Here is a 13,857-nt window from a genome sequence, read left to right as displayed (position 1 = left end):
AGCATCATATGAAAATGCAAAGAATAAAAAACCGGCATACTCTATTTCTATGCAGATCTGACTGCATTCTTAAAAAGTGAGCTAATGCTTAAAGTCATTGCATTCTGATTAGGTTATTTTTCAGGTAGGTGTGATGTAGTTTCCAATACACATATTTTCCATGGAGAGTATGAGACATCATGGGACAGGTTCATTCATGAAGCAGCACCCCTGAGGAAGCTAAAACCATTTTGCTCACGTTCCTTTCTTGCCAGTGACAATCAGGCACCGCCTCCTTTAAACTCCAAACTAGCCTGGTCACGCCTTGCAGGTTACCCACCAGCCCCAAACATGGCCGATCAGCAATGGGATTTGTTTCAATCATCTAACATGCAAATGTTGACATGGTTAATACAATGAAAATATAAGGCTTCCAAAGTCTATTTTATATTTTAAAACAATGGATCAAATCACTAGTCTTCATTTAACATGATATGGCTTGTTCATTGAAGCCAACCTATATAAATATAGGCAACTGAATGCAGACAGTTAGCCATGAGGAGTGAATGGAGACCGAAACAGAGCTAAAATTAGAGTGAATACTGTGCCCATAACATTTGTTAGGTGGCCATTAACAAATTGATGTCATTGTCCTGTTAGTAGATGAATCTTCAGCCAGTCTGAGATCCCAAGTGCTCTGGATATTTGTGTTAACTTTGCTGCATTTAGATTTCCCTCAATACTGACCAGTCTTCCTGCTGCTAAAACAATCCCACACCACGATGCTTCCATCACTATGCTTCACTGTTTCAACACTTAAAATGAAGGCCAAACAGTTCAATCTTGGTTTTATCAGACCAGAAAATGTAGTTTCTTACACTCAGGCTCCATCTGGCCACTCTGCCATAAAGCTCAAATTGGTGAAGTGCTGCAATGATTGTTGTCCTTCCAGAAGTTTTTTTCCCATCTCCACACAGTATCACTGGAGCTCAGCCAGTGACCAGTGAGTGCTTGGTCACTTCTTTTACCGAAGCCATTCTTCCTAGATTGCTCAGTTTGACCAGGCAGCCAGCTCTAGGCAGACTCCTGGTGCACACTCCATTTAAGAATCATGCCACTGGGCTGTTGGGAACCCACATACAGCAGTCTTTTACTAACCTTTCCAATCTTCCTGTGCCTACTCTGAGCTCTGGAGGCAGTCTCTTCAACATTATAGCTTGGTTTGTGCTCTGATATGCATTTTCAGACCTTAAATGATGGAACTTTATGTTGACAAATGGGTTCCCTTCCAAATCAATTTCTTGATTTTAAAACAGGTGGACTTAGATCAAGGTGAAGAAACATCTTAAAGATGACAAATGGAAGGCACCTGAGCTACATTTCAAGTGTCATAAAATAGGTTCTGAATACTTTAATGTGTTTCCTTTTTTCTAAAGACAAAACTTTCTAAAAGTTTGCATTAGCTTTGTCGTGATTGGATAAAATGTCTTGAAATAATGTATAAGCTGCAACATAACACAAGGTGGAAAAAATGAAAGGGCCTTAAACATTTCAGCCTGGACTGCCTCTGTTGCTGGCTGCTTATCTTCTCCAACTTCTGTTTCTGTGTAAATGAACGTATTACTACAATTCATGGCACTAAAACTCATACAGCTCAGATTCAGACAGTTGAAGCCTGAGTCAAAATAATTCAATCTATAAATCCATTACTTTAGACTCAGTAAGGTGCATGAAAAAAACATATCAGCAACACTTTACTAAAGCAAAGCGAAAGGACAAATCTTTCTGGCTGATACACTGCAGAACTGCAGTGATATCACCCAGCTTGACTCTTCCACGCTAGTTTTACTTAAACCTGCTTTCCCGCTGTAACGTCAGCGAATTACCAGTAAGTAGAGATTTGGATGAGTCAGAGGAATAGTGAAAGTGTAGTGATGGGTGTTGTGCTGCACTTGAAAAAGCACTTTCTTCCAAACACTGGGGTAGAGGACTCAGGGGAGCTGCAAGCTGACTCAGTCTCATCTGAGAAGCTGTGAAAACGGTCTCCCTAGGGGGACCCCCCTCATTGACAAAGCTCCCCCCAGAGCACCACAAGCTGGGGAGGATTTCTCAGCCCCTGAGTGATACTGCAGAGTCGGCCCCTGAGAGCACGCTGACGATGTGATTCAGAAGCATGACAAAAAAAACTTAAAAAACACGACAGTAAAAGATTTCTCTTCACCTCTCTACCTCTTGATTTCTTGGTTGTCTGTTTCTGTCTCTGTAGCACATGCACACACACCTGGATACAAATAGAAACATCTGCCTGTTCTCTCCAACATACTCTTTCATCTTGCTTTGCAGTGTCATGCACAACACAGACGTTTGAAACTCATGTTTCTCCTTTAAAAAAATGCAAAGGCTTGTCTGATTTAAGGCTCATGAAGAGGAACACAACCGCACATGGTAAACACACACGCCCCTTTGCCCCAACCTAACCACACAGCCACCAGCGGCAACCAGCATCAAATGCACATTAACTGTAATTACGCTCCAACCTTGGGCTCCGTCGCACACACACAGACACAGATGGACACAGTTCCATCACATCACAGATGGGTTTCAAAGCATGATGAGTTGGTCAGGCATATGGCTCCAGCTTAAAAATCAACTTTGAAAAGAATTGCTTTAGATGCCTTCTCAGAAGGCATTGTTTTTGTAACTTTACGATTTTTTTCATCATTTAAATGACGATGTAAGGACTTTTCCAAGAAACAGTTGTTTGAAAGCAGTTTTTGTTGCCTTTTATTCACAGCTTTTGGAGTGGTAAGCAGTAAAGTTTGATAAATAAAGGAGTTTACAGTTCCATCGAGGCTTCAGATGTAAGGCAATTATTTATTGATTTAATAATTTAGCACATTCATTTTGGAAGGAGTATTCATTTAAGTTTAAATCTCTCCTTTGTAAGAATTAGAAAAATGAGTAAATTGAAACCACTCCCTTATCTGCTCATTTAATGTAAAGTTGAAGCCAGCAGCTAGTTAGCTTAGCTTAGCATTGCTCCTCAGAAGGTCTCGTCTCCCCAGTTGTGAAGTTGATTTTTCCGACTTTGATGTGTTTGTGTGCTTTGAAGTCGCAATGTGGAAAACACAGATGCACTAAACAACATGCTTTATTTATGTGTTTACGTCATTTTGACAACACATTGACACCTCTTTCCAAAATTTGTATAATACGCAAGAACAAAGAAAAAGGATCAGACGTGATCAGTGAGGAGCTTCTATACAGAGCTGATCGTAAATTAAGTTCAGTGATGATGTCAGCAACTCGTGTACCAACAGTTTTGCCAACCTTACATGTTTTCCGTCTTGAGGTGGCGTGTCATTTTTCCAATAATTAACACTGGACTGAAACACAAACACATACTGATTGAGGTAGCTTCTTTACCCTATTCTCAGCCTTTATGCGAGGCTAGGCTAAACGGCTAATAGCAAAAGCTTAAAAAAAACGACCAGGAATGGAAGCTCATCTTATTCTCTTCCCAGAATTATTGAATTGTCCCCTAAAGGTCCGGTGTGTAAGATTTAGGTGAAAGGGATCTATTGGCAGAAACAACATGCAGCTTCTACACTAGATATCACAAAATTCTACACAATGTACCTTTAAAGCATCTTGTTCCTTCTGAATTCCAAATACTTACCATGCAAAACCACTGTTAGAGTTTGACCAACTCACCTTGTTCTGATGTCAGCGTGTCACACGATCCGAAGCTTAGGGCCAGCAGAGTCAGAGAGGAGCAGAGCAGCCACATGGTTTCACTCCTCCTTTAAAAAAACCTCACCTCGGCCACCAGCTGATGGATGAACAAGCAGAAAAAAGAGAAAGTCAGAACCTGTCTGTGTTCCTGTCTGCATGGCGTCCTTTAACACTGCCGACAGCTGCACATAATGCTGGACGGCTAAGTAGACGTTGATGTGTATTTATGAGTCAGTCATAGTTGATGTGTTAATTACGTGGTGTGATGTGGGCTTTGTTAGTGGCATACGAATTAACTAAAATGTCCTCCATTAGGGACTGTAACTCTGTAAAGTCTGATCATAGTCATTATCCTGTCCATCTGGATAGCCTTTGACTGGGCAACTGCAACACACACACACACACAGAGGTGTAGATAAGATGAGTAGAGCACATAACCACACACACACTACAAAATCTAAATAATAAAGCCATTGTTTAAGTCAAGAAGAGAGTAAACAAAAACCTACTGCATATGCAAGACAACAAAGCAATGTGCACACATGAAAGTAGAATGATTTACATGCAGACTGGTTGGTCCAGAGTCAAACAGACAGTGGGGCCAAAACCCACAAACACATCTGGAGACTATTCCATTGGAGCCTTGGTTGTGTTGCACCAGATGCTTCCACGTGGCCTAACAACAAGCACACACACATACGGACACACTCCTGCACGGATTAAGATGCTTGCCACGTCTCGATAATCATTGTATTCCATCTCCACAGCCCCTCTGCTGTACTAAAACACACACACAAGAATGGGAGCACATGCACACGCCGTCCACTCCGACTCGCATAAACACATCCCATCTGACCTGGACTTGCCCTCAACATGTGCAAGGACCCCATAACTCTGCAGTGTTTACAGGTACAGCTGGGCCCTCAGGGCGGGCAGGCGAGCAGACTGTGTCTCTGTACACACACCTGTCCCGTCCGCCAGGAGAAATGATCCCCACACTCCCCCGGGGGTACACAATGTGGTGCTCCTGCCCGGCCGAGGACATGGTGTGAATACCACACTGACCTGGCTGCCTGCAGTGTGCTGCTGCTAACAGACAATCTGGTGGAGGACAGGGTTTCAAATTATCCTCGGAAATAACAAGGGAAGCTCGACATGCCCCACATTGTGAATTATGCATCCAGGTTTTAGGGGGACTGCTGACTCAAGGTGCAGTTGCTTTTCTTGTTTTCTTATGTTTTAAAGGGCCAGGTTAGCATTTCATGAAAGGAACAGGATGTTTTTGCAATAATACTATGGTGTGCAGAATTGTTGGACACAACAACGGACCCTTTTTAAGTAAACTTGGACGGCAAGAAGAAGAGTTTAATGGGTGGAAGGTTAATTAAAGCTCTAAACGGCTTCATGCCATTGATACAGGCTTCATGCCACATATTGTTCACACAGTAAGTAATACATAATACATCACAGGCCAGAGAAGAAGGGCTGAAGGAAAAGTTACAGCTCATTGTCATTATTATCTGGCAATAATCCAAAACAATTTAATAGGCTTCCCTGATATGAGTTACTACGGATGTCTCGCTTTCTCTTTAGGTCACCACACTCAGTCCGCAGCTCCATGACCACCCAGCTGACTACAGCAGATAAAAGCGGGGTCAGGCCACCGGGCTCGGCCGATGGGCTGGCAATGAGCCCAGTCAGCAGGCAGATCAGGTCACTGAGTACGAGGCCAATACAGGAAGGAAAACAATGCCAGATTTGAAAGTCTTCCAACCCAAAAGGGCTTGAAGAAACATGCGCTGATAGTGACCAACATCGAGAATCACTATGCAGAGACAAAATGTTAAGAAATACTGAAGACAGCATGCCTCGCTTTAAGATCAAGAGCTGTTCAGTAGTTCCAGGAGTCATTTTGATTCTGGGTCCAGACCTATTTTCCACTTGACTCCCTGTAATCGTTTCAAGTGCTTTTTATGGCTTGAATACATTGACAAAAGTGGCGCTGATACTGTCCTACATAACAATTGAGGCAATTTGTGCTCTGTGCTTAGCAATTTTTGTTGTCACACATTTCATCATCATTGCCATCGCTTACAGAACAACAGCACCAACAGAGGAATGCCTTGTAGAGGAGCCCGCTCTGACAGAGATAAATGAAACATGTCCTCTCTTTGGATAGACAAGAGGATTGCTTATTAGCCACCCAGACACAGATGATTAAATAACAGCAGCTAACATTTTAAATTCTGTTTTGAATCGGTATAAATGTGAGAACCTGGCATAAATATATCAGCCATGTAATATATCAGGGTTCACTGCTTTTCCAGCTGTCTCTTGATCCAGCAATACTGCAGCAAGAAGATTGACAGACAGCTCGCTCACAGGGTATCTGCTCCCAATTTACCCTGCACTATCTCACACACACAAACACACACAGACCACAGAGTGGTTTTGGTGCAATGCTGTGAAAACAATCTCCTGATCGGTCTATGGGGTCGTCACCCTGAGTTAATCCAATGGAGAAAGTGCTCTCTCACAGTGGATATGTAGGGTATTGCGGTAAAAGTTGACTGGGATACAGGAATAACAAGGAAAGGCTTGAATAATAGGTGGACAGGTACATATGAATTTATTCATATCCTTGGGTTAGAGAAGTTGCAAAAATGTGGCCGGAGAGACTAAACAAAAGACTGTCAGACAAATTGGTAGAGAGAAAAAACTAAATAGGCCATTTCACACCATGCTCCATTCAAAGAAGTAAATATCTGAATACTAACATGTTGGTGTTAACCTGTCAAAACGCCACACCATGTTCACCAATCTTAATCTGCCTTCATATTTCATTGAACTGCATGTGAACACACATTTCAGAGTCAGTTGATCCATAACTTTTCCTGCCAGCCCCCTGGTAAAATATCCATAAATTGTGCAAGCGAGCCCATGTGAGATTGCTATAGGAAAATTCACCACAAGAAAAATGGGCGTGTTGATGACGTTTCTAGCAATGGACAATGGACTCAAAACTGAGAAGAATACGAATGTCACAGGAGGATAAAGACGTCCCATACACGTAGAAGATGCGGTTGTTGATGTGCTTTTAACAAAAATACAGGATTTCCGCAGCAGAATTGACATGTCATGTCCTGCCTCCTGCATGGTCTACACATGTGCCACCCCTCTCCTAAATGTTCCAGACATTTTCCTGTTGTGACCCAGACACTCTCTGGCAAATCTTCTGGACATTTTCTAAAGTTCATGTCTAAAAATGGTGCTGTGTTAGCAACAAACATTTGCTAATCATTTCTAAATGCTAATTGCAGTTGACACTGGTAATTATGTCATTAGTTAAGTAATGCACATTAAATGTTGATCTGATGATGGTACTGGAAGAAAAGTCAAAGTGCCACCAAAGGTCACAATTGCAATTTTTCCTGCGGAGAAAATGAATGTTTTTTTCCGCTTCATTTCAGTCTAGACCAAGTTGGTGGACAGACAGATTGGACATTGACATCTGTCAAAACACTGTCAGGTTTACCTGGATTTGTCAGATACTGTAAGAACTATCAGAGCATTTTTTGTTGATAGTGTTTTGGACTGTCAGAAGCTTCTACATGCTCTAATTCTGACTTGTCATCATGAACGCAGCAACATTTACACCTACATCCTCTGGAGCTTCAGATGTGCTTCAGGCTAAAGCTCAGACTGCATTGCATTGTCCCGGCCTAGATAAAACACTCCAGATATCCGATGGCCAGGAGCAATAGGAACTCGTGAAGGCAACATCCAAACTTGTTTGACATGCAAGTTTTTACTAGTCTTACATTCTGGGCAGTGTTCAAGGCTTTTACATGAATAATTATCCTGACTGAGAAGCAGACCAGCAAAGCTGCAGATTGAGAAGAGACTGTTTGCACTTGCATAAAGTAATGACGTAAAGAGAGTTCCACTGTGATGAAGTGAACTAGTTGGAGTGTGGGACCCTCTATGCATGGCCGTCAGCCTTGAGCAGGGAAAAGACCTGCTGCTTTTCATCAGCTTGACTTCACATTTCTGATCGCCCAACGCTCACTTCACTGCTTAACTGAATAAAAGCAAAGAGTCAAGTGGATGACACGATTTGCCGCAGGCGAACTGTGGATGATACAATTGGCTGCAGGCCCATAACACAGGAAGCAAGGATGCACACGTCGTATGTGTAGCCTGCAGCAAGTTAAAGTGAGCAACACTTAACATTAAGTTATATTCAAGGACAGCCGCTTGTAATGTTAACAGGGCAATATTCCTCCTGTTACTGCAGGAATGACCCTCAGTTGTTGGAGTTAGGTGATCTGATCAGACACTCCTCTGAAGAAGTAGCTCCCTGGTGATTATAAATAGGTGCAAAATTGAGCAATTTCAAATTTTGCAAAGGGAAAGACTAATCACAAAAGCTTTCAAGAGCCCCCTAGGGTGTTTTTAGTGTGGGGGGGTGCAATGACAGGATGCAAAAGCCAGGGAACATGGGATGGCTGAGTAATGAGGAAAGCAGATGTGTCTGTGGCATTCAAGCCTCCTCCTCAGCACTTTGTTTTCTTTCCCAGGTTGGGGAGAAATAGTTTTGGGGAGTTCGGGTACTGATCTCAGAACAGTGCAAATGCTCAGACTCAGACATGACTTTGCTTGAATGATACGCATGTAGCAGAAACAAAACTGCTCATAGGAGGATTTTGCTACTGGGGTTGAATGCAAACTACAAAGATTGACAGCAACAACCACATTGTGTGTCGCATGAAGACTTGATTATAGAGTAAAGGCAAATCAGCATCTTTTTTTCTATACAACTAACATTGGTTCATAAGTTTGTTTGTTTTTCATAAGTCCGAAACAGAATAAAATACTTTCATATATCTACAAAGGCCACGCAGCAGAAATAACTGTAATGATCTCCTCTGGGAGAGAGTGGGTTTATCAAACTTATATTTTATGGTTTTTGGTTCCTATAATCACAGTCTTCTATTGTGCAAACTGGGATAATCTCCCGAGGGAGTGTGTGTGTGTGTGTGTGTATTTCTATTGTGCTCTATGATGAAATTGCAGCGGCTTTCTGGTATTAGTATTTAATAGTATGTATAAAATATAATCTGTTTATTTCCATGTGCTGTATAAAGCAGTCTGCAGCCTGTTGCAGCAAAAGTTTCACAATCAAGTTTCACTACAGCCACTTTTCAAACTGCAACCTTAAAAAGTTAAGCTCTCGCTTTCACACCACAAATAAAAGCCATACCTTCAACTACAGATCAATCCACAGATTTGCGTCCACATTAATCCGTGAATAAATGTGCGTAAATATCCAAGGAGTGGATTGGAAAAGTCCAAACGCAATCACATGTAATCCAGTGTGACTTTTCGTGTCCCCTCTGACTTTTTTTTCTTGAGGCTTCTCCTTCCACGGAGAAAGGAGAGAGGAAGAAAAGAAAAAAAAAGTTTGTGCAAGATTGTCCGTGTCCAACTTCCCCCCTCCCCTCTTTCTCTCCTTCCCTCTCTCTCTCTCTCTCTACGCTGCTGCACAAACCAAATCCCCAGTCTCCCTCCCTCACCTTCTCTTTGCTTTCTCTGCGCTTGTGTCTCAGTTTCTCATTACTTTGTCTTGTCCTTTTCCTGTCTCTATCTCTTCCCCCTGTCTGTCTCTCTCTCAGCTCCCCCACACACCCTTCCCCCCTCTCTGTTTCCCCCTCCCTTCCCTGTCTGGGAGATCCCACAGTGAAATCACCTTCTCCACTGAGCAATAGGAAAGGAGCCTAGAGCAAGTCTCCAATCTCAGGCCTTCACCCTGTATATCCCTCTACCTTCATCCTCTCTTCCCCTTCCTCTCTCCACCTAAAGTCTTAAGGAAGACTTGCTTCCATTCTGTGAGGTTGAGGCCTTGCATTAATACAGGAGCTGCGAGTGATGGTGGCCCCGCTGGTATATTATTGAGAAGAATTTACTCCATTAAAATTAATGAACTTGCTTATCATACTTTACGTTTGATTGAAGTCCGGCTCCACAGCTTCCGTATTGTTTTATCAGTGGCTTTTATTGCTTCCAATCCATAAAGTGGCCTCGGTTGCAGCCTGTGACCATTCCGACACGTTTGTCTTAATAGCTGCATAAATTCCACCTTTATTGTCAGCAAAGTAATAGTTCGGGAGGCAAATAAATATCACTTTGGTCTGATTTATGCATGCATCTAGCGCTGCTGTGGCCTGATAGGCGCTGAGGAGTGCTTACGTCGTAGAGATATTTATTTCTGCCTTCTGTCGAGAGGTCAGCTGCTCAACCAAGCAGTTATCTGTCACTCTCTCATTAGCTTTAACCCCTACCTCATAAAAAGAAAAAGTGTAAATGGAGTTGAGTTGATAAGAAAGTGGGTGCAATTACAACTTTAGATGCTGTCAGACATGCACTGAACTCCAGATAATCTCTTAACATTCTCCAAAGTTTCTCCTGCCAGCCCCCTAGTAAAAGAATAAGAGAGAATACAGCAATCTCCCCCCAGATTCACCGTGAGCGAGTGGGCATGTTGATGACATTTCTGTGACAGACACAGAGATGAAAAAAACTAAAATATCTTAGAGTGAGTTTGTGCCACACATGTAGACACCGATGAAGAAGTTAAGAGAGCTTTAGGTGATAAAGGCCGACGCAGGTGTCAATGTGATGTAAACAAATCATGTTATAAAATGCTGCTGCAGACTACACCTGTGTTACGCTCCCTCCACTGGCTTCCTGTCCATCACAGGATCTATTGTAAAACTCTTTAAAACTCTAAATGGACTGGCACTGCCTTACCAAGCTGAACTCCTAAAACGGGGCTCATAACCAGAGGTGATCGAGCCTTTGCAGCAGCTGCCCCAAACTTGTGGAACAGCTTACCGCTCCATGTTAGATTTGCTCCCCCTCTAGCAAACTTTAAAATCATTGTTAAAAACACATCTCCTCTCTTTGGCCTTTTTTTTGAACTGAGAACATTTTAATCCCAGCAGATTTTATTTTATATTATTCTATTTCATTTTATCATATTTTATTTTTACAATTAGTATTTCCATGTATTGCGTGTTGCTGTTTTGTTGGGAAGCACTTTGGTCAGGAAAGATGTTTCAAATGTGCCATATAAATAAAATTGACATTGACAGCTCTTTTGCGGAATTTATACATTATGCCCTGTATGCTGCACCAACACTCACCTGAACGCTCCACAGATTTCTGTGTTGTTGTGAACACGTCTGAGCAGAGATTCTCCTGCTGCTTTGTTCATGTGTGAAAGGCAACCTTCAGAAAAAGTCCAGACCCTATTGTGCAGACATGCTCCGTATAGCTAATGTCTGAAAAATAGCTTTAGTTACTCCCAGCAAGGCCTCTGACTTCAGAATAAACGGAACAGGAAAACGTTTTCCGGCTGCATTGATGACTTTTGCAGCTGTCCAGTCCTGTCGCAACCTTCGAACTACTCGTGTGACCTTTGTGAATTGACAGCATTGGTGGAAACAGGGTCATTCAGCTGCTGTCTGTTGGACATATAGTTAAGTAGCAGGAGTCGGCAGGAGTGTGTGTGTGTATGCGTGTGAGTGCGTGTATGTCTTTTGTCTCATTAAATTTCCAAATAAGACTGAAATATCTCAAAAAGTATAGGATGGATTGCCATGATATTTGTGGATCCCAAAAGATGTATCTTAATGATTTCTAGCTTTTCCTATAGTTCAACCAGTGGGTCAACGTTTTCCACAATGATAGTTTGATACAAAGTTTAGTTCACATGATCACAAGACAACCCCCTGACTTTTTTCTTGCGCCACTATCTGTTTGTGTCTCTGAATGAAACATCTTTCCTGACAGTTATTGGACGCATTGCCATTAAATTTGGCTCATTCATATCCCTGTCAGGATATATTGTATAAACTAAGTGATGCCTTAAGCTTCTTCAAAAGTGCTTGTTGGATGAACAGTTTTGGAAACCACCTCCACCATTGGATGTGCAGTAAGACAACAAATCGTTTTAAACCATTTTGTTTTTGAACACTATCCATCCATTCTTATCTCCTCTAAGGGTCAGAGCCAATCCCAGCTGTCGTTGACAGCATGGACAGGCAGCTGGGGCACAAATAACCATGCTCACATTCACCTACACACAATTTAGAAGCTCCAATTTACCTATCCCCAATTTCCATGTATTCGGACAGTGGGAGGAAGATGGAGAACTCTGAGAAAACCCATGCATGTACAGGGAGAACATGCAAACTCCAGCCAGAGGTTGAACCAGGATTCAAAGCCAACAACCTTCGAACCACTGCACCACCATTCTGACACTGCTCTTATATCATCATTAGGTTCAGATTTCACTTTGTTTTATGACCAAAGCTAATCACTCTACCCTCATCATGTGTTATACTTTAGCTGTGTCTCAATGTGGGGCAGCATGCTTCGGGGGCCAAACCAAAATGAGACTGTCCAGTCTATGGAGGATTTCATATTTGCATCACCAGCTTGTCTCACCCATTACCATTGCATTGTTCACTACTTTGAACGGCTGCACTTGCTGCAGCTTGGCCAGCCACATAGCAAATTAGTTCTATCATTTAATGAATCCTGGGATAGGTTGGTCTGAGAGGGATCCACCAATTGGATCCTTTGTTGCTCAGGAATGGTAGAATGCATTTTTAGGCTGCATTTGATAAAGCCTTCAAATTGGGAAACTATTAGTCTTCAAATCCAGCCTCCGGAGGATGGTCTCTGAAATGGGGCACAACCCACACAATTCAATATCAATATTTTGTTCATTTTGATTTGTGTCATTGTAACCTTAGCTGTAGGAGTCTTTTTTTAATTTTGCACACAGTATTTTTTCTTGATTTATGAAACCAGTCATATAACCAGTCAATAAAATAATAGAATGCATAATTTCCAAAAAGAAAAGAAAAAAAGGGCCCTTTGAATACAGACATCGGTAGAGAAACTTAATAGTTGCCATAGGTACAGCTGTCAGATGCATCGATTGCATGCAAGAATACGTCCTTATCGCACACCAACACTGTCTCAGCTCCACTTCATCTTTGCTGCTTTACAAACACTTTTTCATCATTATCGACTTGTAGATACCCGCTTGATCCGCTTTGTCATCATCAATACATGTCATCGATTAAGAGGCAGGGATAAATCTCTCTGCCAAAGTTTTCTGTTTGAAACTTGCCAATGCATGTAATTGCCTATAAACATTTCTAGACCTTTCCTTCAAAGGTGTGCATGTGATGGTGTGAAAGAGGAAAAAGATTGACAAGAAAGATGCAGTTATTCTGAGGGTCTGTCTATTATACATGAAAGGATGCTGTTTCACAGGCCTCCCCAGAGCTACATTAGGTCAACAGATTTGTCTTCTCATCCAGTTGTTCACAGCTCCTCTGTGGCCATGCATTGGCATGCGACTACAGTCTCGATGAGAGGCGATGCAAATGCTCCAGTTCTCATGCATATGAGTCATTCATATCCCCGTCTGGCAGGACTAAATTGTGATGACAACCCTGAGAGACAAGATCATAAATGCTCCATCATAAAACAGGGAAAACAAAAAAAACAATAAAAAAATTGATTGCCATGAAGGATCCACGTCTGAGATACCGTTGTAAAATTCAGAGCCTTGAAGGGAGAAGGGGCTGCGACGATAAATTGGACGCATCTCAAATCACTGTCTGTGCGGTTGTTAAGCTAAATGACAGAGAACACAAAGGCTTCTGAACCTGACCTGGTTAGACTAGTCCAAGTTTCACCGGCTGGTATGAGTGTGTGTGTGTGTGTGTGTGTGTGTGTCTGTGTGATCCATTACAATCACACATATTGTGCGTGGTGGGTGGGTTTGGCTGAGCTCCAGCTCTCGGCGGGGGAGCATCTCTGGAAAGGAGGATCAATGAGCTAGTCAACCGGTATCATATGGTGGTCTGAAAACGTTCCATGATTTACGAGATGCGAGGCCTCGCTCTTACCAGCTTTATCCTGTCAGCAGTCGAAAGTTTCGCCTCACCTTCTGTTCAACCACAACTCTGCCCCTCTTTTTTTAATGCACCTGCTCCATATATTTTAATAGGACCCCACTTTAAAATATGAAGTGGGTCTCCTCCATTCAAGCCGGTCCTC

General features: G+C 42.3%; 1 protein-coding gene across 3 annotated transcripts in view; it reads right to left on the bottom strand.

Moving 5' to 3' along the window:
• Positions 1 to 9,118, bottom strand: part of col16a1 (collagen, type XVI, alpha 1) — a 66,393-nt gene extending 57,275 nt beyond the window's left edge. For all 3 annotated transcript variants that reach the window (XM_069515830.1, XM_020090567.2, XM_069515831.1), the window contains exons 1-2: positions 8,978 to 9,118; positions 3,694 to 3,811 (exon numbers count right to left, since the gene is read on the bottom strand). In XM_069515830.1, coding sequence (XP_069371931.1) covers positions 3,694 to 3,769 — 76 coding nt within the window. In that variant the 5' untranslated portion in view covers positions 3,770 to 3,811; positions 8,978 to 9,118. The remainder of the gene's footprint in view (positions 1 to 3,693; positions 3,812 to 8,977) is intronic.
• Positions 9,119 to 13,857: the final 4,739 nt, after the last annotated feature.

The sequence above is a fragment of the Paralichthys olivaceus genome, chromosome 20 (genome assembly GCF_024713975.1).
Source record: "Paralichthys olivaceus isolate ysfri-2021 chromosome 20, ASM2471397v2, whole genome shotgun sequence".
NCBI lineage: Eukaryota > Metazoa > Chordata > Actinopteri > Pleuronectiformes > Paralichthyidae > Paralichthys > Paralichthys olivaceus.
This window is presented reverse-complemented; position numbering and strand designations above follow the sequence as displayed.